Below are 27343 nucleotides of genomic sequence, written 5' to 3' on the forward strand. Positions count from 1 at the left end.
GTACAGTCGTCGTCCGTCATCGTCTGTGAACAGTATTGGGCCCAGCCCAGAATCGCGTCCAGTCCAGCACGCGTGATACGTGCAGTGATATTTAAGCACGTGCAGGTTGTTCAATGGCCCATCCATTTGATTCTCGGTCCAACCATCCTGCTGTTAGTTTTAATCCATAGCATCTCCTTTTTCAGGTGCCTATTATGTGCGCCAATAAGCTGATCTAGTCAGTAGCGAGTGAGTGCATTTTAGGATGTATTGCTGGCCACTTACTTTTTTGCTCTCTAGCTTTTTCCCCGATCCTCTTCTTATCGTTAAGCTGAGTCCCCCATTTGCTGCAAGTTGTTGTAATCCGCAAGCTCAAACAAACAGGACCATTTGCCATGTCAGTACAATCAATCCACAACCTGCAAGCTAAAAATACAAAAATAGGGCCTAATTAAATAGTAGTGTGCAACGATCTTGCTGATTTTGGCAGACAGGATTATTTTGATGCTAAAAAAAATTGAGGGCAGTGAAGCTATTTTACTAGCCCGTGTAGTGCCTGCTGCATGCGACGTCACCGATGGCCACCACCATGCATATCCATCCATTGCATCTACCGCTCCACTTTCCCGGGTAGGGTACAGCACTGGCACTCTTATGCAAGAGCCCACACACAGAGTAGCATCAGCTTCATTAGTTAAAAGAATAGGAAAAAGAAAAGGGACGAAAAGCACAGAACTACCTTCATGGATGTTTTTCTTGTTCTTGGTGCTGGAAATTTCTCTTAGGTATTTTCTATTAATAAAAACGTGTTGTGATTTTTTTTCTATGTATTATATTTTTTAGTATTTATTTTTCTATTAGGAAAGGTCAAGTAATGTTGTATGCACTTTCTTTCTAAATATGCAAATGGGGTAAATTGATATCGTATAGCCCATGAATCACCTCGAAACAGCCCACTGGAAATACGGCCCAAGAGTAAAATTGGAAGGCCGTTTATGAGCCCGCTGGAAATATGAGGCCCAGCTCAGGAACAGTAGTAGAAGAAGAGCGGCAAGGACAACAAGTGTCGAGAGCTGCGCGCGCAATCGCCTCCCTTTTCCCGCCGTGACAACCTCCCCCAAAACCAAACCAAACCCTAGAGAGAGAGAGAGAGAGAGAGAGAGAAAGCGCGCGCGCCGAGAAGCAGGAGGAGCGAGAGATTGGGGGCGAACGCGACGCGGCGGAGGAATCCATCCATCGATCGAGGAGAAGGAAGAGGAGAGCAAGATGCGGGGCGGGACGGTGCAGATCAACTGGCACGACCTGCAGCCGGTGCTCAGCCTCGACTTCCACCCCGCCTCCCGCAGCCTCGCCACCGCAGGCGCGGACCACGACGTCAAGGTTCCGTTCCTCCCCTATCCTTTAGCGCCACTGCCTATTTCCCCCCCATCCATTTCGGCCCCGCATTTCCATTTCCTCACCGACGCCGTCGCATTTCGGCTTTTGCAGATCTGGGTCATATCGTCGGATGGTTCCGAGAGCAAGCTCCCCACCGCCACCTTCCAGAGCGGCCTCGTCCCAAACGGCACCGCCCACAGCTCCGCGGTCAACGTCCTCCGCTTCTCCCCTTCCGGTACTGCAATTTCTGCCTCTTTTGAGCCTATCGAATTTATCCCTCTTGTTGTTGTGGTTGTTTTCCCCGCTGTTGTTGTTTTCTATGCAAAATTGAGTGCATATATAAACTCTGTTCACTCCTTGCGCAGGCATAACTAACTCCGTTTCCTGCTCTGGTTTCTTGCAGGGGAATATCTCGCCTCTGGTGCTGACGGTATGCTCAATTTTGGATTTATGGTTATATGTCAAGTCATAGTTACTTAGTTTAGCCGATGTTTATCGAACCTGAATGATTGAATGCTCAATTTGGCATTTCCATTTAAATTAGGAGTTTGTGCCAAGTCATATTACTTTTTTTTTTCACTGTCTGGTAAGAGTGCCGATCATGCATAATTGTTGTGTCCAGGTTCTGATAATTGTGGTGCCTAGCATGTCAATCTAATTCCTCAATGAATGCATGCTAGATATTAGATGGATTTTGTGTGCCCAGGTTCTGATAATTGCTGTGTTTCATAATATACAGGTGGCGGTATTATCCTGTGGAAATTGTATTCCACTGAGGATGGCGAGGCATGGAAAATCCACAAGACATTACTGTGAGTTCTACCCTCAAGCGAAACAAAGTCATTTCGTAAACCAGCCTCTTCTTTGGAATCTTGCTAAATCATAAAGACCCTATTTATTTTACAGGTTCCATCACAAGGATGTTCTTGACCTACAGTGGTCGCGTGATAGCGCGTTCCTTGCTTCTGCTTCAGTTGACAACACTTGCATAATCTGGGACGCAGTTAAAGGTAACTCCCGCTTCAGTAAGGAATCTGTTGTTTGCGGCTCAATGGTTTCTGCAGTCTTATATGGTTTATACCTGATGTCGTTCTCAGGCACGGTTCAGCAAAAGTTAGAGGGACATCTACATTATGTTCAGGGTGTGGCATGGGATCCTCTGGGCCAGTATATAGCTTCACTGAGTTCTGACAGGACCTGTAAGATATACGCAAATAAGCCTCAAGGCAAATCAAAGAATGCCGAGAAGGTGAACTTTGTTTGTCAGCATACGCTGGTGAAGATAGAATATCCAAATCATGATGAATCTAAGGTATGTCTTCTTTACCCTCATTGCTAGAGCATTTGACCGTGAATTGAGTTTGAACAAAAGCAATATAATTCATTTACCTTGCAGCCGCCAGTTAAATCTCATCTGTTTCATGATGAGACGCTACCATCTTTCTTTCGGAGGTTGGCATGGTCACCTGATGGATCTTTTCTAGTACTGCCAGCAGGTATAAATTGTTTCCCCGTTAGCAATAATAGCTACATGTTCAGCTCAAGTCGTCTGCATAATATCACTGGCTCTTAAAGCTTGAAAATTATGTTATCTGACTGCAAATGATTTTAGACTATTTTCAGTAAATTCTGACATTGTAACCCCTAAATAAGTTTGTCTGTATTTTCTTCTCTTGGTCAGGTCTTTCTAAACACTCGTCTGAAGTGATTAACACTGCTTATGTAATGTCAAGGCGTGACCTCTCAAGGTATGATATCTGTTACTTGAAATAACCAATATGTTTTCCACTTCTTGCCGTTTAAACTGAGGGATCAATCTGGTTGAATTCAACTGGTACTCGAAATAAGATATTACAAGATATTGCTAAATTTATTTTTGCAATCGTAAATCAATTTACTGCATCTAAGAGTAAGCTATAAATGAGAACTATAAGTCTTTGATTGCTTAGTTGCTACAGGGTGCTGTTATATCTTATTGTTCCCTACATATGTGCTACATTACTGATGACATGTCACAGAAAATGGTATTATAGTTAAGGGTATCGTGATGTATTTGTGCTTTTTTGTTAGAAGAACACACTATAGCATACAACTTTGCCCGTACGTGCAGTTCTGTTATTCTTTAGGTTACTGAGTTTCTTCGGCACTGCAACTGAGTTTCTTTGGCACTGCAGGCCTGCGATACAACTACCTGGGGCAAGTAAAGCTATAGTAGCAGTGCGCTTCTGCCCTGTTCTATTCAGACCACGTGGTTCTAACTCAGGTATCTCCATTTTGTGGCAGCTTTTGCATTTCTTTGAGGTCCTCAAGGTTTTACTTCTGTTACAATAAAGCTGAATCACATCGTAAATTTTGCAGATGGTTTCTTCAAGCTTCCTTATAGAGTTGTTTTTGCTGTCGCTACTTTGAACTCTGTGTATGTCTATGATACTGAAAGTGTTCCTCCAATTCTAATACATGCTGGTCTACACTATGCTGCAATTACCGATATTGCATGGTGAGTACTTGTATAGCTTTGCTTTTGTAATCTCTTTCACTGGGCTTTACATGTATACTGGGACTAGAAATCCATCTTTTCAATCTGTTTCTGTCAGGTCTTTTGATGCTAAATACTTAGCAGTGTCATCACGGGATGGCTACTGTACTATAATAGAGTTTGAGAACGAGGAACTGGGACAACCTCACATCCTCCCTGGTACCTACCCATTCCATTCCTCTTTCCATATATTTATTTATTGTCTCGGGTGAGATGTTGCTGCTTTGAACATTGCATACAGCATTTTGGTGTAATTATGGTAAATTTCAGAGCTGTTGTAGGTTTCAAGACTGAATCATATGACAATCACAATGACCTAGGTGCAGGTATACCAAATGAAAAAGGAACTGCAACATGATTTGTGGTACTTAGGAAAATCACTGATCTTGCTCTACAGTGACCAATTAATTTTGCTTACATGTGATGGGATATCCTGCGATCCTTGTTTTCAAACGTACTTGAGTATCTCCAGGTTACATAGCTAATAAGACTGATGCACAAGTGATAGATTGATATGTAAAACCGTATCTTTAGATGCAGTGCCCATGCATATGTTTGGTAGTTCTGCATATCAATTATTTACAATCTGTGTATAACCAATAACATTTACCTGTATTCTCTGTTTTTCCCCCTTCCGATAAGCAATTTTCTTCAAGACATTATTCTAACTTGGGTCCAATTCTGGATACATCACTAGGATCAAAGGAAGTTGCTAAAGGAAATATGACATGTGAAAAGAAGCCTTTACCTGTAGATAGCATGGAGGTTGATGTTAGTGCCAGCAAGCTTAAGATGGAAGTCAGCCCTGTGGCTGCTGGAGTTACGGTGCCACCGATGTTGGCCAAGAACGTCACATTGAGTAAGCCTAATAAGAAATGAGTTATACAGTTGCAATTAACTAGGTAGCTTGTGCAGTTAGATCTTATATTCTTACTGCAACTATTGCGACTTAATTTTATAGGTTACCAGTAGATAAATTTGGTCTGTTTATATTTGCCTTCTGTTCTGCACCTAAAGATTGAGATTCTATTTGTGACACATGGGACGTACGTGCTATGCTTAGTGTTAACTACCACATATTATTATAAGTTACATGGTGGCCACTAAAGAACCTCATCTACAGAAATCTTACAACAGTAACGCAGCACATCCAATCAAATAGGTCATTGATGTCCTTGTTCTAATCATTTGAAAGAAACTTTATCAAGTGGCCATGCACAGCAGATTTGCTCTGCATGTTGGGCCATATGCTCTGCAATTTTACTCTTTCACATTCATTTTCTTGAAGAAACTCTTAACTGGGTTCAAATACAGGGACAGGGGAGCTTGCTGAAGGAAATGTGACCTGTGAAAACAAAAAGCCAGTAGCAGTAGACATTATGGAAGTGGATGTCAGTGATAAAGTTAAGACGGTAACCAGTCCGGTGGCTATCGAAGTAACACCGCCACCAGTGTCAACCAAGAACAATGCATCGAGTAAGCCTACTAAGAAGCGGATTACTCCTATTGCAATTTGACTAAGTAGCTGAAAGCAATTAGGATAATGATGCGATATGTAGTGATAACAAGCACTGGATATTATGTTTAAGCTACCCTGTAAAGTTGAGTGTGCAGTCGTGTTCACCTTCTGCCCTAGTAGTAGCCCCCATGTATTCTCTTCCTGCTCTTGACACAATTGGTAATGTGGACACATAGGTTGTGTATGATCACACTTTATTATGAAGCAACATGCAGCCACTAACAGGCATTTACACAATGGACTTTTGTGAAAATTCCTGTTGGAATTCTTTCGCACACATAAACTGCTCATATACAATTGCTGACAAATAATTACACTTTGAATCCAATCAAATGGGTCTCTGACACCCTTATTTCATTCACATGAAAGAACCATAGAATCTTTTCAAAATACTCAAATGCATGCAAGCGTATGTGTATGTGCATGTATAGGTATGGATATGATAATTGCCTCAAGTTGAATGACCTTCATCAGTATCGGCACTCTTGGGCAGGCAGTGGCATCATCTTCTTAGGACTTGGTTATGTGCGCCTTGGATTTCTCAAACTCTTCTTCTTTCTGGCCTGCCTCTTCAAATCTTATGTCTTCATCTTCAGAAAGGACCTCAATCTTTTCGCCAAGCGGCCCTGGCATGATCTTCTCGTCGATATGCTTGTGCTTAGTGACGTTGATGAGCTCTGCTTTCTTCTCTTCTTTGCTCTCGTGTTTCTTGTGCCAGGTCCAAGGGAGGTGGTGTGCCGTCATTCCTGCAGCCGCAGCGCTCGAGGATTCGCCAATGGCTTCCTGCTTCTTCACCGCCTCTTGGAACTTGATGTCCTCGTCTATTGAGAGCTTGACAACGTCGGCGCCATGGGGGCCTGACATGGTCTCCTTGTGTACATGGACATGGTCGCTGTAGTTGAGCACCTCAGCCTTGGTCTCCCTCTTCCTCCCCTTTTTCTTGTGCCAGCAGAAGAATGCGGCGAGGCATCCGAGCAGGAGCAGGCCGCCCAGTGAGACGAACACCACGATGATGATGATGTGGTGCGGAGGGCTAGGCGGAGGCGGCACGGGTGTTGGAGGTGGGTGGATATGCGGTGGTGGAGGCGCTAGCGGGCGAGGTGGTGGTGGTGCTTGAGGGCGAGGAGTTGGCGGTGGCGGTGGACGGATGGGCGGTGATGGTGGGGGTGGAGCACGGCGCGGTGGCGGCGGGGGCAATGCGGGTGGAGGCGGAGCACGGCGTGGTGGTGGCGGGGGCAATGCGGGTGGAGGCGGAGCACGGCGTGGTGGTGGTGGAGGCAATGATGGTGGAGGTGGAGCACGGCGCGGTGGTGGCGGGGGCAGAGCGGGCGGCGGGGGAGCACGGCGAGGCGGTGGAGGGGGCAGAGTGGGTGGTGGCGGAGCACGTTGTGGAGGTGGAGGAGCACGGATGGGTGGTGGGAAGCGCTGTGGCGGTGGCGGGGCTTGAGGCCGCGGTGTTGGCCTTGGATAGTAAGGGTTTGGAGGGAAGTAGGGGAAGCCTAGTCCAGGAGGATTAGGGTTGAACGCCATTGTTGGATGAGAGAGAGAGCGCGCGCTAGGAGGCCTTGGTGCTCCGAGCAAGAGAGGTAACTGTGCTGCTGCTGTAGTGCGATGAGCTGTGTTGGTGATCATGTAGCTCATATGTATATATACACAAAGCCTATGGCTTGGAGGTAAAGGGCGTGAAGATTGGATTTGAGTTCCAAGTGACTTGGCTCCTCTGCTACGGTTTCGGCTGGGCTTGCTTCCAAACAATGCGTTCCTTGGCATCAAAGCCCATGCGTGTGCAGCTGGCCCGGGTATGAGTGGGACTGAGACACCTAGCTCGAATCCGCCTTTTGGACCTCATGATCTACACAAAACTTGCTTAATTTTCAGTGAAGCCTCTATCATGGCCGTACCATTCTTTATTTGGAATGGCGTCGCATACGGATCACACGCACGCTTCTTGTGCCCTCAGCAATGGTTCTTTTTGTGCTTGTGCTTCAGTTTCTGCAATGCTTTTGAGTGAAGTAGGCTTGGCTTGAAGCTCATGCGACGGAGGAAGACGACGGCCACGCTTTCGGCCGGTCTCGCATGGAGACGCTCGGTGTCCAGCCCAGATGATCTGGATGCCATTCGATGGGCGTGTGCCCAGTCTAGGAGCTGCCTTGTAAGCAAATGGCAACTAGTTTGAGTGTGTTGTAAGGTACGGATGCGATCGGCATCTTGTCTTTGCTATCATGCTGACCACGTCCATCTGCCTGCATCGTAATTCGCAAGATAAGTGGATAAGCTGGCTATCTTTGCAAATCTTGGATGATCATTTCACACAAGTTTTCATTGATTCATCATCATCATATGACTAGAGAAATATCCATCATTTCTCTGCAGACAAATAAGTAATACAGAGCAGATGACTTGCTGCTGCTGATGTAGCCCAAGGAGACCATCCCACCACGGCCCAGTTAGAATTTGGGCCGATTCTGGTGTACGGCCTTATGGCCTATCCCTGTCCAGCCCAACAGGGCTGAAAACAAAGCCCACGGTGCAAATTAAAAGAGACGGGGGTCCTGGGCTAAGAAGACAACTCTACTATGAATCAGACAACACAGGCAATATGCAACATGAATGAAGAGAAAAAAGAATTTGCGGATGGGCAAACATATATGTTGCCACCACCAACCAGTGCGACCCGGTGCTCCAGTGCTGGTATGATAGTATCCGTGCGAGCTTGCTCTCGACTGGTACATCGTTAATGAGGCCCCAAAAGAGGGAGTACCATACGACCACTCCCTAGGCAAAGCCAGTATGGAGTTTAGATGAAGGACATGTAGCAAGAAAGGTGTCCTTCTTTGTGTCTGGAGGCAATTAAGCTAGGTACAACAAGAATGCGGCATCTTTGTTCAGCTTCCTTCGATGCTGCCAGTGTAGATTCGACTACTTGTGTGATGTTCAGATATGATCCTAGAGTACCTAGTCCAGTACTGCAGCAAAAATCACCAATGCAAAGGACACATGAATGAATGAATGAATAGGAGACTCTTGGTCGTAGTGTGAAGCATGTCCCACATAGATGTGCATGCCCTCCCAAAGTAGAGGTCGCAGGACACCAAAAGGCACATCACACAGCATCCATATGATATTGTGCACAAGTACTCACATTGAGCCATCAACATCACACACCATGCACCTCTCGCTCTCATGGCCGCATGGAGATATGGCATGGAGTGTATGGGATTATGGGCTGATGCAGCAAACGCCGACCAGGAAAGAAAAAAGGCTGCTTACTACTACAGCTGCTTATTGGAAGAAGGAGCTGCAGTACTGCACAATGTGATGCATAGCATGGAATGGAATGAACTGCTCTGCTCCCAGTGTGTGCTAGCTAGTAGTGACCTGCACATGAGCCGCACAAAGAAATGAGGCGTGTCCTTGGCCTCCCTTTTCTGCCCAATCATGGCACAACACACCGGCCCAGCCGCCGGCCGCCGTGTCAACAACCAGAGCTAGCCGCCATTAGGCCCCGGTTGGGGCATATTCTAGTAGGAACTAATAAGGGCTTAATTGTTTGGAACGTATGGTCGTATCTAATTAAGACCTATAAAACATCTGTAATTACAACATTAGTTTTAATTTGTGATCTCTAATAAGATGCATAGATGAATGGCGGCTGGCTTTGGAAATAGTAAGAAAATGGCAGGTGAATAATGCATGTATAGGGTGGTGAGATGGCATGCCAAAAGATATGGATTGATGAGCAAGGGTCCAAGCGACCTCTGCAGGCATGTAGCCGTATATGCCTACGGGATCGCTGACGTGGACGCCTCCCTCTGCTCGATCAGGTCCACCACGCATGCATGGCCTGCTAGCTGCATACAGAAGCGTACACACTACATGCGGCGGATCGGAGAAAATTCATCACCGTACCAATTTTATATACATTCGCACCTCCCATCATGTATATGGAAGGACTTATTTTAATTTTCCCTCCTTGGGCCCACAGTGCATGTACCCATAATGCATGTTAAGAGAAATTAAATGGATCCAGTACGAATTCATTCTTGAGAGAAGAGAAAAGGATCGGTCCCCCTTTGGCCTTGCAACCTTGCTCCTTGATCCGCCGCCGCCTTCTTCGTTCGATCACCTATCTTTGATGGTTCTGCCGCCCTGTGCTCTGAAACCTTAAATTGAATATGGCCAGCTGATCCTTTTAGTGTCATGGGCAATGTGTATGAGTTATGGGCACTTGTCTCAACGATGAATGGTAACAACTATCTCACTATGGCATATACAGGTTGCAATCCACAATTTGGATGTAAGCACAAGTAGTCCCTGATGCAAGGCAAGTATTGCCTTAGCTTCTTTGTTGTAGTAACAACAGGTAATTAACAACAAGACATCACGGTGGATGCACCACAACCATGCTCTAAGCCGTGCCAATTGAATATGTGTTGCCACCTCCTCAATCCACCGCCCTTCTTCCCTACCTTTGATTACTCAGCTCACTACCTTGTGACATGTCGTCCTACTTGATCTAAGAAGAGCATGGCCAGCTCCCTCTAGTGTGATGGGCAATATGAATATGTTACACAGATGGATCTATCACCTGCATACCATCGCCACCCTAGCCTAAGAGCGTAGGGTCACCGGCTATGACATGGGTCCTGGAACCCTAACCAGCTGCTAGTTGCCACAGATAAAGGACATCGTTAATTATGTAGATATTATTGAAAGCACTGTTATTGATAATATCAGATGTGTACTGTGATCCTCCGGTGCCTTTTGTATTAACTTGGTCAAATTTAAAATAATTTGACTATTAGGATAAACCAAATTAAAATGCCTCATATTTCAGGACGGAGGGAGTGCATCTCTAACTTACTTAAAAGTGCTTTTCTTAAACCATGGTTACTACATTAATATAATACATTCCCTGTTGACAAGAATGAAGAAAGAAGCTAAGCATAGAAGCACTATTTGGTGAATGCTCACTATTTCTTAGAACCTGAAAGGTCCTAGTGGCTACTACAAAAACTCCTAATTTATTTTGAAAACCAATTAAAAGCTCCTAAATTTAACCTTGCATCAACAATTTAGCTAGGAAACGTATATGTAGTTTATTAAAAAAAATTGAAAACCTTGCGATAATTTATTTATTGCTAATATGCATCGCATATTGTGTCTGCCGTCCATAAGGAAACAAAGTGAAGAGCATGGCATGTCCTACAACATAGAAAGCTGCACCGTACATGATGCAGCAGCTAGGCAAGGCGAACCTGCCTCCTGCCGGCATGCTTGCCTGTAGTCTGTAGACGACGCTGGCAGCAGCCGTGAAACACGGTTTGGTAGCCCTTTTTCTCTTCAGCACTGCATGCCGTGGACAGACTGCTAGCAGCTACTCTCGATCAATCATATATTCATACTGATAGCATGCATGCAGTGCATGAATCGATCGGTATATGCTTTGCATACAGTGACATGTCAATGATAAAACAGTCGACTAGAAACATACAAAGATCCTCGTTACGCTGGATCCCACCGCACCGCAGGGTGGGCCATCCTTCGATTGTGGTGTGTGTGGTTGAACTTTTGTCAGATGATGGGGGTCCACGCATCATGCATGCAAGCACATATAGTACTGTGTGAGTTAGTGCATAGTATCAAGGTTGTTTTAATTTTTTTATGTATAGATTTTGCTATGTATCGAGACGTACTTCTATATTTTTATGCATAGCAATATCTATGTATCAATAAAAATTAAAATAATTTATATTTTGGAAAGGATCGGAGGGAGTATTCAATTTTCCTGTGTTTTTCTAGAGCGAGGAAATGGAAATTAAAAGATGTTGCACTATATCATAAGATCGACCATATGCATGATGGAGCTAGCCTACCGGCCATTATTTTAAAAAGTGGTATCAACCTTTTATGTTCTTTTCATTTGTGCATATATATAGCTGAAGATAATGCAATAGAACAGCAGGTCAAGAGCAAGTGTGATGTACTCTCTGTTTCAAATTGTAGATCGTTTTAGTTTTTCTAGATACATAATATTTATTATGCACCACACTAGATATGTAGCAGAATATATGCATTTATAAAAGCTAAAACGACCTACGATTTCGAACAGAGGGAGTAGTACCCACATGGGTAAAACCAAAACGAGGTAGCTAGTAGCTATGTCGCCGCCGCCGCCGTCCTTGATAGCGGCATGCAGTAGCTAGCATCTACAACAAACCTAGCTAGCTTATCTCCTGTTGTGCATTGGCGCTGTGTGATAGTGACAGTGACGGCTCAACGGCGGCATGTGTGCATGCCTCCGATCCGGCCCCAATAATGAAATGATCGTCCATCTCTCTCGCCGGCCGTAAAGTTGTTGCATACTATTGCAATCGCCGACGCCGCCGTACAATTTCGCACTGTGCTCAGATCGCCGTCAGTGTCTTCTACATGTTGGCCATGTATCCATCATGGGCACACCCCACGCCTTGCATGCATCCCGTGCTTGGTTCCGTCAGGCGCGCGTCGTCATCGAATTCTTATTATTATTCGAATTTACTATATAAGCATATGCATGTTCTACTCCAATCCAACTCTATAAGCGAGCTAGAGGTACTATTATTTGCTTCCTGTCCAAAAAAGAAACTAGAATTGCATTCATATGGGACAATGCATGTTTGAATCATGAGATTGTATTCTTTTTGGCTCGCATAGCGTAGGTTATATGTATATCGTCCTTGTTAATAATACACAGCAGAGGTAAAGTCAGACGAGGTTGCCACCGGGGTTGCGGCTCCTTTGGATAGCGGGGTCAAGTATAGAGATGAACAGTGTTTTACACTGTATTTTACAAATTTCGTCGAGGTCCGACAACCCCAATAAGCTAAGGCAGCTTCGCCCCTAATACACAGTAATGATAGGTTAATCCATGCTCATAGCAAGAATTAATAATGTTAGCACAATCTCGAAACATGATACAAACTATGGGCGTGTTTGGTCGGTAGGGAAACCTTGCCATGCCAAACCTTAGATGCGCCACGGTTTTTAGTTAGCCGTTTCATCCTCTGCCACCATTGTGGCTAGCCAAACTTTTCTAGCCTAGTGTCGCTGGCTAACCTGTGGTAAACAGTTTGGTAGCCACAGCTTAGACAGTTGGCAAAAGAAAAGGATAAAGAAAAGAAGAAGTGAGGCAACAAAGACGAAGCAAGCCCTAATTAATTAAGCCTCCGTTCTGCGTTTTGTTTTCTTATGCTTTCGCGAGATCCAAGGAAAGAGGAGGAAATAAAGGAGAGAGTGTGTGTGTAGTATAGGGCAGAGGAGTGATCTGAACGAATATGAACGGCAGGCATTGCTCAGCGTCAGCTAAGGCCATGCGTACGCATTCATGTGTACAAGCAGCGATCCATCTCTTCTCTGTTGCATGATTGGCTCCTGTCTGTCAGCACTGTAATCAGTGCATGCATGCCTACCGCAGATAACCTTTTCTATTCAGATACCTTGCTCCTTTCCCTTCTTTAACCGATCCTAGCTTTCTTCTTTTTAATTTCGTCAATAAAACTAAAAAGGAGGTAGGCCATGCCTAAGGTTAGGTGTTTGCTACGTTATGGCTTGCCACACTCTGTGGCAAACATAGATTGTTTGGTTGATGACTAAGGTGTGGTGATTTTTATGTGGCTCATGTTTGTTTGGATAGCTGCCACAAATGCATGGTCAAACTTGCCACCAAATGTTTGGTTTGGTGTTAAAATAAGATCAGATATTTTCTTCAAGCAAAAATGAGTTTAAAAAATCCAACAAGCCTATTCTTGAGAATAAAATCAACTAGAACAGTACTTAGATATGAGTGAAGGCTCTCAGGTTGGTAGCTCCTCGGTTCAAGAGTCTGAGCATTGAATTAAAAATGAGTCTAGGTGACGGTAGTGACTGGCTGACTGCATGCAGCTGCGATGAGCAGAAAAAAGCGATGCGTTTGTGGCGCGCCATAGGTGGTGGCGGAGAAAAAGCTCGCCACAGGTTTGACGGAAAAAACTGTGGCGAGCACCCGTGGCTGTGGCGAGCTAAACTGTGGTGTTTGAATGCAGGGATTAAGTTTAGTTCCGTCACCTCGGAGGTTTGACCATTAAAGGAGTGTTTAGTTCTTTAGAATCTCCTAAAATTCCAATCCCATCAAATGTTTAGATACTAATTAGAAGTATTAAATATAGACTAATTACAAAACCAATTGCACAAATGGAGGCTAATTTGCGAGATGAATCTATTAAGCCTAATTAGTCCATGATTTGATAATGTGATGCTACAGTAAACATGTGCTAATGATGGATTAATTAGGTTTAATAGATTCGTCTCGCGAATTAGCCTCCGTCTGTGTAATTAGTTTTATAATTAGTTCATATTTAGTCCTCCTAATTAGCCACCTAATATTCGATGTGACATGAATTTTAGTCAGGACTAAAAATCCAAACACCCCCTAATTAGAAGTATTAAATATAGATTAATGAGAAAACTAATTGCATAAACGAGGGCTAATTCGCGAGATGAATCTATTAAGCCTAATTAATCCATAATTAGCACATGTTTACTGTAGCACCACATGGGCCAATCATGGACTGATTAGGCTTAATAGATTTGTCTTGTGAATTAACTCTTATTTATGCAATTAGTTTCATCATTAGACTATATTTAATACTCCTAATTAGTGTGCAAACATTCGATGTGATAGGGACTAAAGTTTAGTCGGGGAATCCAAACACCGCCTTAAATAATAAACCAAACACCTACCAAAATTGTTGTGGCAAGCCTAATGTTTGGCGTGGAAAACTGTAGCCGGCAACCAAACATCCTAATCAAGACAGGCATCTTAATTGGTCTCTCACACATCATCATCATATGATCTTCTATATATGTACTCAGATGATCTTGGGAGGAGCTTACTAGTTGTGACACTTGCCTTTGTAGTAGAAAGTGGGTATGCCCAGCTAGCTTTGGAGGTCATTACCTGTACTCTCGCTATCACTAAAAGAAAGGCACTTTAGGGGGGAAAAACTCATAAAAATTAGCAGAAGTGTGTGAAATGACCTTGGTTGCTCCCCCTTTTTTTGTTGCTTATTCGTGGACAATTGACTGTTGCATGTACGTGCAGATACTAAATATGGCAAACAATGACAAAAATTGTGGGACAAATTTCGAATCACAAAATGACTTTCCTTTAGGGATGGAGGGAATAGTTGCTTTCTGCCAACTACAGGTGGTTGTTGAGTAATATGTGCCGGTAGATAATATTTCAACATCATGAGGTTTGCTATTTTATTTAGTTGGTTTTCATCCTTTCAGAGCAGTAGCAATGTAATAATAATCTATAATACTATACGTCTATACATGCAACTCATGGTACTAAAAATCACAGAGATTGGGACAATTTTTCATCTTAAAAAATTAACCATCGAGCAATAGATTGATAAGAAATGCAAGGTTGGTGTTAGGGTTAGTGTTCATCGAATCTCCAAACTTAGAGGGAGTGAAAGAGGCGATGACATGTGCCCCCATATGGGCGGCAATGCAGCAAATGTGGCAACCATGATGGGCCGGGGTGGCGGGCGAGGTGGTGGGTGGCATGGTGACCGCGTGTGACAAGCAGTTAGTGTAGTAGATAGTGGCGCACGGAAGGGGGAAGGGCTACGACTACAGCAACAAAATGTAAGAGGTGCTTTAACGTGGCAACCGGGCTATGCCAAAAGATGAGGTACCCTCTACGGGTGCACGAACGGGCCAGGCTCGGGTCATGAAACACACAAGAGGCCAGAGTTGAATTTTAGCTATGTGTGAACATTCATCGTTGTCCCATAGAGCCCCATAACTTGAACGCATTGAAATGTATCCTGTTGCTGGACACACATTTTTCCAATAATCAAAAAGTGTCCTGACTAAACAAACATTTCACAATTGGACTATGTGGGCAATGTGTGTATTGCATGCACCTTCGAAGTCTCTTTCACAAGCAAGACGTGGCTTAAATAACTCGCTGAAAGAAGGGCCTACGAATCTCGATTTGATCATCTAATAATGCACACTGAAAATGTGTAGTTATGTTGTTCACTCGATTTCTTTTTCCATACAACCACATCCATGGGCGATCGCTCATAATACACTTGTTGGCCACGATCGATCAGAACGTGATATGCAGACTTGAAAACAAATATATATAGCTTTACTTCAGTAAGTAATCAGTTAATTAAGAATGTATGCAAATAATACAGGAAGTTGAAGATCCGAACCTGTTACATTTTAATGTTAATTTTCTGAATATGCATGACACATGCAACGCACTAGAACAAATTCTCCAAGGGACTACCTTACAAAGTTCATGCTATGCTGACATTTATTTTTTTTTATTATTGTGGTAGATGTTCCTGTGGATGTGGAGACTGAAACAGTGCGTACTGCTGACCAAATACCGCAGGGATCAGGCCAGAAAAATTAAAACCAGGTAGACATTCATTATATCAATGTCAGAAATTAATGCAATTTATCTATAGCCCTTACGTTGGATAGCTGCTAGATAGATAAATATGCATGGATCATCTTATTTCTTCATTAAGGTAATTCAAATGCGTACCTACTACATCTGGTATATGTAATCAATAAAGGAGTATAATTTTTTCTTATGTGTGTACATGTTCACTGGTTTATGTTTATTAGTGATACATGCGAAGATTATTTGGTTTATTTGCCACCTATACCAATTATCTCAACTTGTACTAATACCAGTACATTGTGTGTCGTCGTCCTATAATTTCTTGGCATGCTACACATAGTATTATGTTTTTTTAGTTGTGAAACTATGCCTACCTTATTGGAATAATGTGTTCAGTGACCCCGGGGGGGGGGGGGGGGGGGGGGGGTTAATAAAAGGACATATATGGGAGAAGATCTATTTTCCTTTTCTTGGTAATTGGGTCAGTGAGCCATTTGCTTTGATTATCGGCTATTCATTTGTCCCAGTGGTGGGCTTGGCCAAGTCAGGGATGGTGCTGTAAGGATATCCTAGTAAGTTTTGTTAATGAATTCAGGGCGACCATTGGCTTTTGGAACAAAAAAAATACCGCAGCATATGAAATTAAACTACATGTCCTGGTAACTAAGTGTCATTTAGGTCAATTTTACTTAACCTAGATTAATGAAAATTTCGTTGGTTTTTATGTTCCTCTTATGTTCATTTTGTATGGATTCCAGTTATTGGTTCGCATATATCATTTGTTAGGGTTCCCCTTCACGAGTTTCAACAAGACTTTATTAACATGAAATCAAACTGGCTGAGAAGTATGAACATAGCCCGTAGTATGTTGTAGAATTAGATGACTATACAGAGATGCCAAAATTAGTTTGACCTAGCAGTGATGAGCAACAAGAGAGGGGCTGCTTTAGATTTATATCAGAAATCGGAATGGAAAAGTATTGGAAGACAACCTTACATTACATATCGGCGTGCACCAAGGCAACATTATTATGGAAACTGCAATTTATGGATGCAAGGCAACATTATCTAGATCACAAGCTTAAATCATTCTCGTTCGAAATTTTCATGCTTTAAAATACAGATGATTCAATTGGTTGACTTTTGACCTTTTGGGTCAACGACCCAATGATCTAGAAAAAAAAAACCAAAAAAACTGTCTCCCTACCTGCAATGTACATATACATGTACGCATGTATTCATGAGGATATCGAAAACTTCGAGGGAGTTACACATCATCGCCCTTTACTGACACATATATACAATGTAGAACCAATTTTATGAAAAGCATGGGTTAACAATTAGGCACAAATTAAAAGGCCTTAGCTCTAGCAATTTGCAAGATATGTGTTAATTTGATTATTCTTTGCGGTGGAACGTAAATGACCTTTTGTATACAGTATATAAAGCAACCATCAATAGAAGGTACAAGGATTATGTTTTATGGTACTCCCGGCCCTCTGTTTTTAATATATGATGTTTGGAACTAGCTGCTTCTTCGTTCAAAATGAAATAACTAGATGCTTGTCCTAAACCTCATAGACTTAAAATGGATCGGAGGGAGTATAATCTTATGTCTTTATTTGAGTAGTTTTACCTTAGAGTAAAATTCTGAAAAATGAGTGTAATATCAAAGTTCAACATATACATGATTTGCATGCATCTTGCGAGCATGGTCTGCCCATGACTTGCTATATTAGATTACCATTAAGCCCATTTCAAACAAAATTTCACGGGTACACATTATTTTCTGTAGGTCCATTATAAAAAAAGATAAGAGAAACAAAGGGGAAAGTAAAAAAATTGGGCTTTAATTTGGGAGGGCATGCATCAACAGAATATCATATCAGAAATGTTAAATATCAAAAGGCAAAAAATATAATGATTTCATGCTTCAGATCCTTGGAGTTCTACTAGTGATCATAACACTTAGCATTGTAGATGTACATTAGAAGGCTAAAACTACGTACAAATAAACAAATAGGCGCGTGCCATCAAAATATGAACATGATGCATGTAGAGATGTACTGTGTTCTGCATATATAGTCTGAAGAAACCACCAGGGTATATATACATGCAAACTATGTTGATACGGATAAAACCTATACTTCCCATGATCATCAACACTGATAATGCAATAATAAACACAGAGTCTCTAGAAAAGAAATGAATTAGCATCACTGCATCACAGTTTACATGAAATAGCAGTAGTGCAAATGGACTAATTCCATTTCATTTAACACAGTAGTTAATGATCATTTTCTAATAATCTAATTTAGCAGAGAACACACACATATATATTTCTTGGCAAAAACAAAAACAAAAACATGCGTGCACGTACATTGCATTCTTAGCTAGAGCAAAGAGCATAACATGCATGCATGTAAAAGGAATTTTGGGCAGAGCTATAGGCAGTTAGGCACTAGAGTTTGAGAAGAAAAAACACAAAGTATTGTCTCTTTTTTCCATGCCAAGAATCCAACAGTACGCTGCAGGCTACTACTCTAGGCTGGGTGCTGAGCTAAGCGTGATACACTAGACATCATGCTCTAGGTAGACGATAGAGGTCGTCACCCTTTTCGATGGTTGGTTTGGCCGCACTGTCCGTCCGATCCTCTCTGGGGACTCTCCCTCCCAACCCAAATCTGAAATATTTTTTTTGCCCCTCTTGATGCATAGAATTCAGCACCTCACCACTCATGACTGATCATGGCACTGAATACCTTGCACTACCAATAATTCATTCCCCTCCTATCTACTACCCTCTTCTCTTCTCACCCCTCCTGTACATAAATCTTTATTTTGACCAAATTTTCAGCTCCCTTAGCTTATATATACAAATTTCAAGCGAAAACATAAACATCTAAACCTTGAGTGAATGAATGAATTCAAACAAAAAAATTGCAAAAGTAGGTTATTAGTTAGTGACAAACTGCTAACAAATAAATGCATGCGTACATCTCTGCTGCATGGACTGGTCTGATCCATCCTTGGATCACATGCTCAACCAGCAGCGGCTATACTGTATTGTACGGCCGGATCGGAGTAGTCAACAGGCCTGTGACTAACTGCAGAGGCTTGGATGGATTGCCACCATGACACCACACGCAAGCCAGCAAAGCTAGTACAACCACGACACAACACATCATGCATGCTGCATGGACAATTTTATATGCTCGGTAACTAGCATGTACTAATTAACAATATTAATTTCTGGATTGACAATTTAGTTTCCACAGATGATGAACATTTCAGAGGAGAAAATTAAAATCAAAAGGGGGCGGTGGAGAAATTAAGAAGAGCAGAAAGAACGAAGAACTTGCCTGAAGTGAAGAAGAGACATATTCGTGATGGTGGTAAAAATGGCACAAACCCTAGCTAAACTTATTGATTAGTTTACTTTTCCGATCCGTAGAACATGGATTAACACCGCTAGCTAGAGAACACATACACTACTACCCTCGATCACAGCTAGAATAATCAAGATCAAATCAAAATTACCTCTCTGCTAGTCCATCCATCCACCAAAATCCATCATCCGTCGACGATTGATTCCTAGTTAATCCTCTTCCTCTAAAAGCAAGCAAGCTTCTCCACCTCTCAGTGGCTCATCAGTGCATTCCATGGCTGCTCTGGCCGGCGCTGCTGAAGCCGAAGCCCAGGGCGGCGTGTGCGCCGCCCATCGACGACGAGGACGACGACGACGTCGGCCCGTGGATATCCACGGGCCTCACGAACCCGGCCCAGTCGATAAGCTGCCCGGGGCCCAGCGGGAGGAACGGCGGCCCGCCGGGTCGCGGGCCCACGACCGAGGTGCTGGGTCCGGCTCCAGCTCCGGCGGCGGCGGCGGCCGGGTATTGCTGCTGCGTCGGCGTCGGCGGCTGGTGCTGGAGCTCCTGCACCTGGCGCTTGAGGAACTTGATGTAGCGGATGGCCTCGTCGAGCATGGAGGCGGTGTCCATCTTGGTGCCCCCCGGGACGAGGCGCTGCAGGATGCGGATGCGCTCGCTGATCCGCTCCCGCCGGTGCCGCGCCGCCACGCTCTGCGGGTCCTCGCTGATGCGCACGTTGCGGCGGCGCGGCTTCTTGATGGTCGCCGGGTCGATGTCCACCGGCTGCATGGCGGCGATCCGGTACATCATCTCCTTCATGGCGCCCAGCTCCTCCTCCACGTCCTCCACGCCGGCGCCGCCGCGCTCCTCCTGGGCCACGCCAGCCTCGTGCTGCCGCATCTCCTCCTGCTGCTCGTGGCCTCCGGGCTCCTGCTGCTCGTACTCATGGTGGTGCCGGTGGTGGGAGGAGGGATCGATGTCGAGGCCGAGGTGGTGGTGGAGCCGGTGGTGGTGCGGCGGGAATAGGGAGGAGGACGGGGAAGGATCCAGTCCGAGATGATGATGGTGGTGAGGAGGATGCGGAGGAGGGTGGTGGCCGTGGTGATGTGAGGAGGTGGAGACGAGGTGGAACGGTAATGGCGGCGGAGGCGGCGGCGCCGGGTTTGGGTGGCTGTCGAAGAGGAGAGGGTGGTGGTGGCTGCCGAGGCTCATGTCCAAATCCCATGAGCTGCTACTGCTCGAGTTGTGAGTGATGTTGTCCATGCCACCACGGCCTCACTTCTTTCTTGACTATCAGAGAGAGAGAGAGAGAGACAGAGAGAGAGAGAGAGAGAGAGAGAGAGAGAGAGAGACAGAGAGAGAGAGAGAGAGCACAGTAGCAAGGAGGAGCTGGATGCTGCAGTAGAGATGAGCTCCTCCTCTCAGCTCCTCCCAAGTGCAGCTGTGTGTGTGACCGGCCCGGCTACTACAAACCTAGCAGCTATATTAGCTAGCAAGAGGAAGCAGCTGCTGCTGATGCTGATGCTGTCTCAGAGAGAAAAAGAGAGGGAGAAGAGAGAGCCCATGAGTGGTCGCGTAAGTGAAGGCTTTATAGGGGAATGGGAAGGGGAGGAGAGAGGTGGAAGAAGCTAATGAGGAAGAAGGAGAAGGCCGGCTAGCCTTGAGGTGATAAATAATGTCATGTGCAAGGAGTGCTAGTGTAGTGTGTGCTACTAGATATGGTATGGTAGTGCAGATATGAGAGCCTAGGCAACAACAAAATAAAGAAAATTTCTTTTTTTTTATTTTGGGTATAAGAACTGATCAGAACAAAGAAAGGTTAAGGCCAGCACAGGCAAAGGGCTGGAGAGATAGAACTTGCAACCTTGTCATGGTGCAGCAGATCAATCAGGGGCTATGTGCATTGCATGGTTAGAGGAGGGTGGGGCAAAGTTTGCCTCAACATCTAGGATTCTAGGCACCTACATCATATCTATCTCTCTATACCTTCTTGACAGTTAGTCATTAGCCATAGCTAATTGCCAATCTCCAATATACACACATAAAAAAAACATGGAGTAGCTGTTGTGCTTGTCCTACTACTACATCCATATGCTATGGTTTTCGGTGTAATCTGTTTTAGCACTATCATGGACAGTTATAAGTTTCTGTAAACTGCATATACTACTCGGCATCAGGATTCTCGAGGGCAGATCTTTGTTTGGTTCCTCGCTCTCACCCTTTTTTTCTTCATTTCTTTTTCTTGCCAACTATCTTTGACCACCGTCAGCTAGCAGCTACGCCACTGTATAGGTAGCTAGGCCCTGAATAACAATAACAATAACAACTAGAACTGGTTACCTGCCAGCGCTGTTGGAACTTCTACCTCATAAGTAACTAGGGACTAGGGATGTGATCCGTACGTATTATGCATGTTACGGTTAATACTTTAATATAGCTCTTATGTAATTAAAAATCGTTTTAGCAACATATACACATGTTGATCCACAACTTAGTCTCCCAAGGGCCTCAAAGATGGAAATATAGGAGTTGACTATAACTATTTTATTTTATTTAATTGCACCTAGTACGATTTAAACTCGAGATCTCTGATCCTGATATTATATTAAGCTACATGCATCGAATCGATCCAAAAACTTGACTTGATGGGAAAATATGGGCAATTCACTTATACTTCAACAAAAACATTATGCCGCTCAGCAACAACTAACTATATACTTTGAATTCCAAATTTCCATAGTGTGTGCATATCATAAATTTTTTGTCTCCATCATATTGAACTATGTTTTTTTCCTATTACATTTTGTAGAAATGTCTCTCCTTAATATTAGCATGGAAACAATTTCGGCGAATTTTTCGAGCTTATCGGTGGAGTCTGATAAATTTTCACCAAAATTTCATGCAGGAAGTCTACTAATGTGTTAGGCTTGTGTTGTGTTGACTTACTTCTTTATTGTTAAATGATGCATGTATTAAGGATAGCTTTTAGTGAAATCATAACAAAAACTTACATAGAAAAAAAAATACTGGTGAGATATGGGCTATATTTTCACGAATTTTTTTTTCTCCAGCATTGTAGTATTTATTGCGGAGCGAAGAAAGGTGGAGGGATGGGGGTCAGGTAGGAGGAGGACGGAGATCCAAGACAAAGGAGTAGGCTCTCGTGGTAACTAGTAAAGTAGGGCGCTGGGTGGGGTGAGGCCATGATGGATACGGTGCTTACTAAATATGGCAATGGTGATGCGGCAGAGAGAGAGAGAGAGGGAGCAATAGAATAATGACGATCGGCTGCAGCAGCGGAGCAGCAGCAGGCCAGAGGAGGAGGAGGAGGAGGAGGAGGAAGACATGCATATGCAACGCTGATGTGGGTGCGAGTACTACCAGTTTCAATCAAAGACACCTCTCTCTCTCTCTCCATCGATGATCGCTCTGCCTGCGCCCTCGTGAAGCTCCTGCAGGCTTTATTTCACGCATCCCTAGGTCATCTCCCTCTCTCTTTCCTCCCTGCTGCAGTGCTGCTACCTGTATTCTTCCTCCTCTGTCCTCTCCTCCTTTCAGGTTTCCTTCATTCATCTCTCCCTCTCTCTCTCTCTTCCTTCTTGTTCTCACTTGCTCATGGTACAAAGTAGTAGATCTCTCCAATTTATAGCGCCGTTGGGAATTTGTCCTACCCCACCCAACCCATGAAGGATCTTCCATCAAGTTTCATTTTTTTTACCGAATTACATCGTGGAGGATTATTTTATTAATTACATGCGTATTATGCGCCTAATGCATATAGCAAAGCAATGCAAGGCATTTACTACTCAACCCATCCATCGAATCGATGATACTGACAGATCATCAGTTTTTTATATACTCACTCGATCGATCGGTCAATATTGAATGGGAGCATGAACTTGCATGTTTCTTGTGGACAAGACGAGGTGATGCACCTGATGAACCAGCTTCTCTCTCCCTCTCTCTCTCTCTCATGAGTCATGAATGTCTGTGACGATGACGAATGCAAGCAGCAGGAGAGCATTGAATTCCTAGGTTTCCTGCTTCAGCCAATGTGCACCTTCCCTCCTCGGGTAGACAAGCAGTTGCTTCCTACACATAGGTTGCTGCTTATTAGCCACACCTCCATGCTAATTTAATCACGCCATGCCTTCATTTCTCTTCAACTGTCCATGCTTGCTCCACAATGCTGTACTGTTAGCTTGGCAATGGACAATGCAAAGATTCTGTTCCATGCATGGACATTGTCAAATGCCCTGTGAGTGAGCTGCAGATTCCTCCCCATCCCATGCATGTATAGTAATATACTAGCAACAACAGAGGGAATAAGTTAGTTTGTTTTGAACACAAGACTGGCTTATACTAATTAAAAATGCATATGCAGTAGTGATCACCAGCAGATTGCTCTAGCTAATTAATAAATGGAGGTGCTTTCTGCTAGCTGTTTCCTCAAACGGAAACAAAGTATAACAAGTATACATTCAACAAGGCATGTACACATGTTAACTTAATGAGCTACACACATCCTATGATGGAACATAAACATATGCTTTATTTCCAATTGAATAATTGACCATCATGCATGTACTAGTATTGATTATTTCATGATTTATGCATGGTAAAGGAGAATCCTCTCTCACTGGGCTTTGCATTGGGAGAATACATCAATGAATAACTAACCTCTGCTTCACCAGCTTAATTATTAAACAATAACAATGTTATCCTTCAGGGATGCAGGCAGTACTTGCAAGGATATGATGATGCATGGTATCTAGTTTCAAAGTGCTGGACGACGACAGAGCAATTTGGAATCAAGACAAACGTGGCCATCACAGGCCAGTTAGCAAGCTAGCTGGGTTAGTTCTCTAAGCTGATCATCTGATCGAGATGACATGCATGATCTGCATATACTAATCGACCTGCCTCTGCTGCATCGATCGCAGGGTTACAGCATTAGTTTATTAATCTCCCAGCACAGCAGCTGCACTTGTCAGCAGCTGTGCGAAGGTGTAGTCAAGTCAACAGGACATGCAGCACCGTCACTGCTTCGACACATACAGCCGACACGTACACCATCATCCTGTGGATCGTTGGATTCTCGATCGATGCATGTGTCCTGTGTGTACCAGGTCGTCGATGCGATGTATGCAATCCCTAGATTAGTTACTGTTGTTTGTTCTACTTTGATTTGATCGACATCGCAAACGTACGTAGTACTACGTGCTTTCTCTAAAAGAAAAGAAAAAAGGCTGCTTCTAAAAAATAGCATTCTCATCTGCCTCTTTTAAGGCAAGTTCCTTTTGAACAAAGCAGCTCGGTGCATGGAACCTAGTTGCCCTAGCTGCTACAGTACTGTGCTCTTCTTTTTCCTCTGAGCTCACACCTTTCTCACCTCCTCCATTACACATTAATTTTAGCTTGATACTCCTATATATGTAGGAAGAACAAGAAGAAGAGAAGCTAAGGAGAGAACTGGATCTGATGTAGACACCCATTTGTGGCCATTGAATTGCTTACATTCAATTCTAGCAATATAAGTACTATGTATGTTTCTTTCTTGGAGAACATTATTAGTTTATTTTTGTAGCAATGAATGTGTATGTAGGCCATTAAATTGTATGTATGAATGGGGGAAATAAACGTTGCTAGCTGCATGTCCATACCTAGCTACTAGACACATCCAATGCAAATTAAGAGGCCAGTATGATGTACAGAATAAAATTTGTATCCATTGTGTTTTGTGATGATGTGCACACATATTCTTGACAGAAGTAGCTAGATATGTTGTTGGATTCCTCCCCCTGTTCTTCTTTTCTTGAACTTTTGTTGTTGATGTTACAGCAACAACCAGTGCCTGCATCGCATATTGCAAGTTGGAATCTAGGAAACACAATCCCAAGTTAGCTTGGGCATCATCACATGGCACCCAGCATGCAGCATTATTATATGCATCCAGCTAGATTGTGCATGCTAGCTAGACTGTATACATGTCTCTATGGGGCAGCATCTAGTGAGCTCAGATTTGTGTGGATATGTCTGCACATGGATACATATATATAAACTATTAGGACAGGAAGCAGAAAGACAGTTTACTAGCGGCAGAAGATATTGATGTATATTTCTGCTGGGAGGCCAAAGTTTCAAGAAGAGATATCATCAAGTTGGAAGGAACCCCACTAGCACACATAGTCTATCTTTCTCCCATCAGAAATGGAGGTATCCTTGCCACCAGCCAACTCACCCCCACAGAGATGCCACTTGCTGCCTTCTCCTTGTTTAGCACAAGCACAAGGCAAAAGTAATATTATACAAACCTTCTAAAGGTCAACAGAAGCTAACTTATTCAATTACCTAGCTCTCAAATCTTTGTTTAATATATACTGCAGCTTCCTGAGATGGAAGTGAGGGTTAGGTACGGTGTATGGGAGGAATAGTGCATGTTATATCAACATAGAAGAATATCACAACTCCTAAAGATACATGGTTCATTTTATTTTAGAAAAGTCAAAGTTTGTGCATTTTGACCTATGCTTCGTCAAATTAAAAGTCTAGCTGTATAAAATTATACTGCTAGCAGGTTCATATTTCAAAATGTTATCACACTATGTCCGTTTGGTACCTACAACTATTTTCTGTGGGAAAAAATAATAGTCAATTCGAAGGATCAGAAAGATTAAGATGTTGTAACTTGCATTATAAAGCTGTACACATTCTAAATATTAATTTCTTTAATATACACCCACCGTTTCCTTAAGTGGAAGTAAATGTCAGGTATATGGGAGGAACAGTGCACGCATGTTACCAACGCAGAAGAATATCATCTGGTCATTAGTCTGTAATGATCACATCAGAGTCAATAAAAATTTAACATATATGCCCTTTAAGTGTATGCGTGTGTGTGTGTATGTATATATATACACATACACACACACACACACAAACATGGCACTGCATCATTAGCAAGTTAATGGAAGAAGAAGTTACTGATCTCAGTATGTAATAAGAACCGAAGAAGGGAAGAATGTTAGAACTTGCATTATAAAGCTGCACCGTACCGAAGCTGCAAGGGAAAGCTCCAAAGTTTCTCATCACATAGCCAACTCCAGTGGCCGGTGGTGTGCATATGCCTGCAAAGCATATGCCTCACTGCATCTGCCTAACAGTGCTACATACCATACGCCTTGCAATTTAGGACAGGCACCAAACAACAAGGATAAAATTCGCATCTTGTACACATATGCAATCTTGCTTTCGGCCTAGCTTCCCTGTCTCCATGCATCCATCCAATAATATCGTGTTTGCAAATATTTATATGTCACGGGCGGGCGGCAGATCATCGATCGATCATGTATATAGCAGCAGAAATATTATGCGCATAAAGATAGATGCGATCAGGTAAGGCCATCACGCGTGAGAGAGACTTGCCAAGAAGATAGCATGTTCTCTACGAGCGCATACACATTTGGTCCATGCCTTAGGCTCCTGCCTACATATACCGGCCCGAAAGGCGCCTTTCGGGTTTTCAAATCAAGTAAAAAAGGAAAGGGAATTGTACTCGCCCCCTGGTGTTCCAAGGAATGATCAAAGGTAAGCATACATATATCTTTACAGCAGCTTTAATTTACTGCTAAAAGATTAACTTTGATCTTTCTACATAAGATGAGTTCATTGCCACGGAACATGCGTTTACTGTCAACCGGTTTACTTTGATTCACCTAGCTAGCACAAATGTTAGTCCATGGAAAAACCGGCGGTAACTAGTTCATTATGCGCAAAGTGGAAGGGTCGTGCTGAATTGATTGAGCACATTGCTAGATCACCTTTGTTACAAGCCTACATGATGGTAATTAACTTGATTGTTAATTTAATTGTCCTCTTCGATGGTGGTGGTGGAGCTACGGGGAAAGAGAATCACCGGGAGATGGTGCGTGGGCTTTCCCTTTGTGTCCTCGGGCCATAGGTGTCGCAAGGAGGGCCAATGATGACAATATCACGGTATTACCATTGAATGGCCATTGCCGGCTCTAAGGCCAGTCGTGATGGCAATTTGGAACCGTAGTGATCCGGTTTTGTATGTTGGCAGTAGTATATCTTACTATATTACTAGG

The 27343-nt window shown here is 43.4% G+C and overlaps 3 protein-coding genes across 3 annotated transcripts; 1 reads left to right on the plus strand and 2 right to left on the minus strand.

Moving 5' to 3' along the window:
- Positions 1-1070: 1070 nt before the first annotated feature.
- Positions 1071-5648, plus strand: LOC117861523 (chromatin assembly factor 1 subunit FAS2 homolog). Its single transcript, XM_034745095.2, has 13 exons — positions 1071-1359; positions 1468-1591; positions 1760-1786; positions 2096-2168; positions 2263-2366; positions 2454-2668; positions 2753-2852; positions 3038-3104; positions 3531-3619; positions 3715-3853; positions 3951-4051; positions 4590-4751; positions 5207-5648. The coding sequence occupies exons 1-13, from the start codon at positions 1246-1248 to the stop codon at positions 5407-5409; spliced, it is 1518 nt and encodes a 505-aa protein (XP_034600986.1). The 5' UTR covers positions 1071-1245; the 3' UTR covers positions 5410-5648.
- Positions 5649-5734: 86 nt separating this feature from the next.
- On the minus strand, positions 5735-7032 carry LOC117861525 (uncharacterized). The gene has a single exon (XM_034745097.2). The coding sequence runs from the start codon at positions 6939-6941 to the stop codon at positions 5922-5924; it is 1020 nt and encodes a 339-aa protein (XP_034600988.2). The 5' UTR covers positions 6942-7032; the 3' UTR covers positions 5735-5921.
- Positions 7033-19266: 12234 nt separating this feature from the next.
- LOC117861396 (uncharacterized) lies at positions 19267-20913 on the minus strand. The gene has a single exon (XM_034744945.2). The coding sequence runs from the start codon at positions 20496-20498 to the stop codon at positions 19515-19517; it is 984 nt and encodes a 327-aa protein (XP_034600836.1). The 5' UTR covers positions 20499-20913; the 3' UTR covers positions 19267-19514.
- Positions 20914-27343: the final 6430 nt, after the last annotated feature.

Source organism: Setaria viridis, chromosome 6 (genome assembly GCF_005286985.2).
Source record: "Setaria viridis chromosome 6, Setaria_viridis_v4.0, whole genome shotgun sequence".
Taxonomy (NCBI): Eukaryota; Viridiplantae; Streptophyta; class Magnoliopsida; order Poales; family Poaceae; genus Setaria; species Setaria viridis.

What these genes read in the sequence shown, in the direction of transcription:
- LOC117861523 (XM_034745095.2), top strand. Translation starts at nt 1,246, where the DNA reads ATGCGGGGCGGGACGGTGCAGATCAACTGGCACGACCTGCAGCCGGTG. An exon ending in AATCTGGGACGCAGTTAAAG is followed by an intron (nt 2,367 to 2,453) that starts GTAACTCCCGCT and finishes TGTCGTTCTCAG; the next exon opens with GCACGGTTCAGCAAAAGTTA. An exon ending in TCAAGGCGTGACCTCTCAAG is followed by an intron (nt 3,105 to 3,530) that starts GTATGATATCTG and finishes TTGGCACTGCAG; the next exon opens with GCCTGCGATACAACTACCTG.
- LOC117861396 (XM_034744945.2), bottom strand. Translation starts at nt 20,498, where the DNA reads ATGGACAACATCACTCACAACTCGAGCAGTAGCAGCTCATGGGATTTG.
- LOC117861525 (XM_034745097.2), bottom strand. Translation starts at nt 6,941, where the DNA reads ATGGCGTTCAACCCTAATCCTCCTGGACTAGGCTTCCCCTACTTCCCT.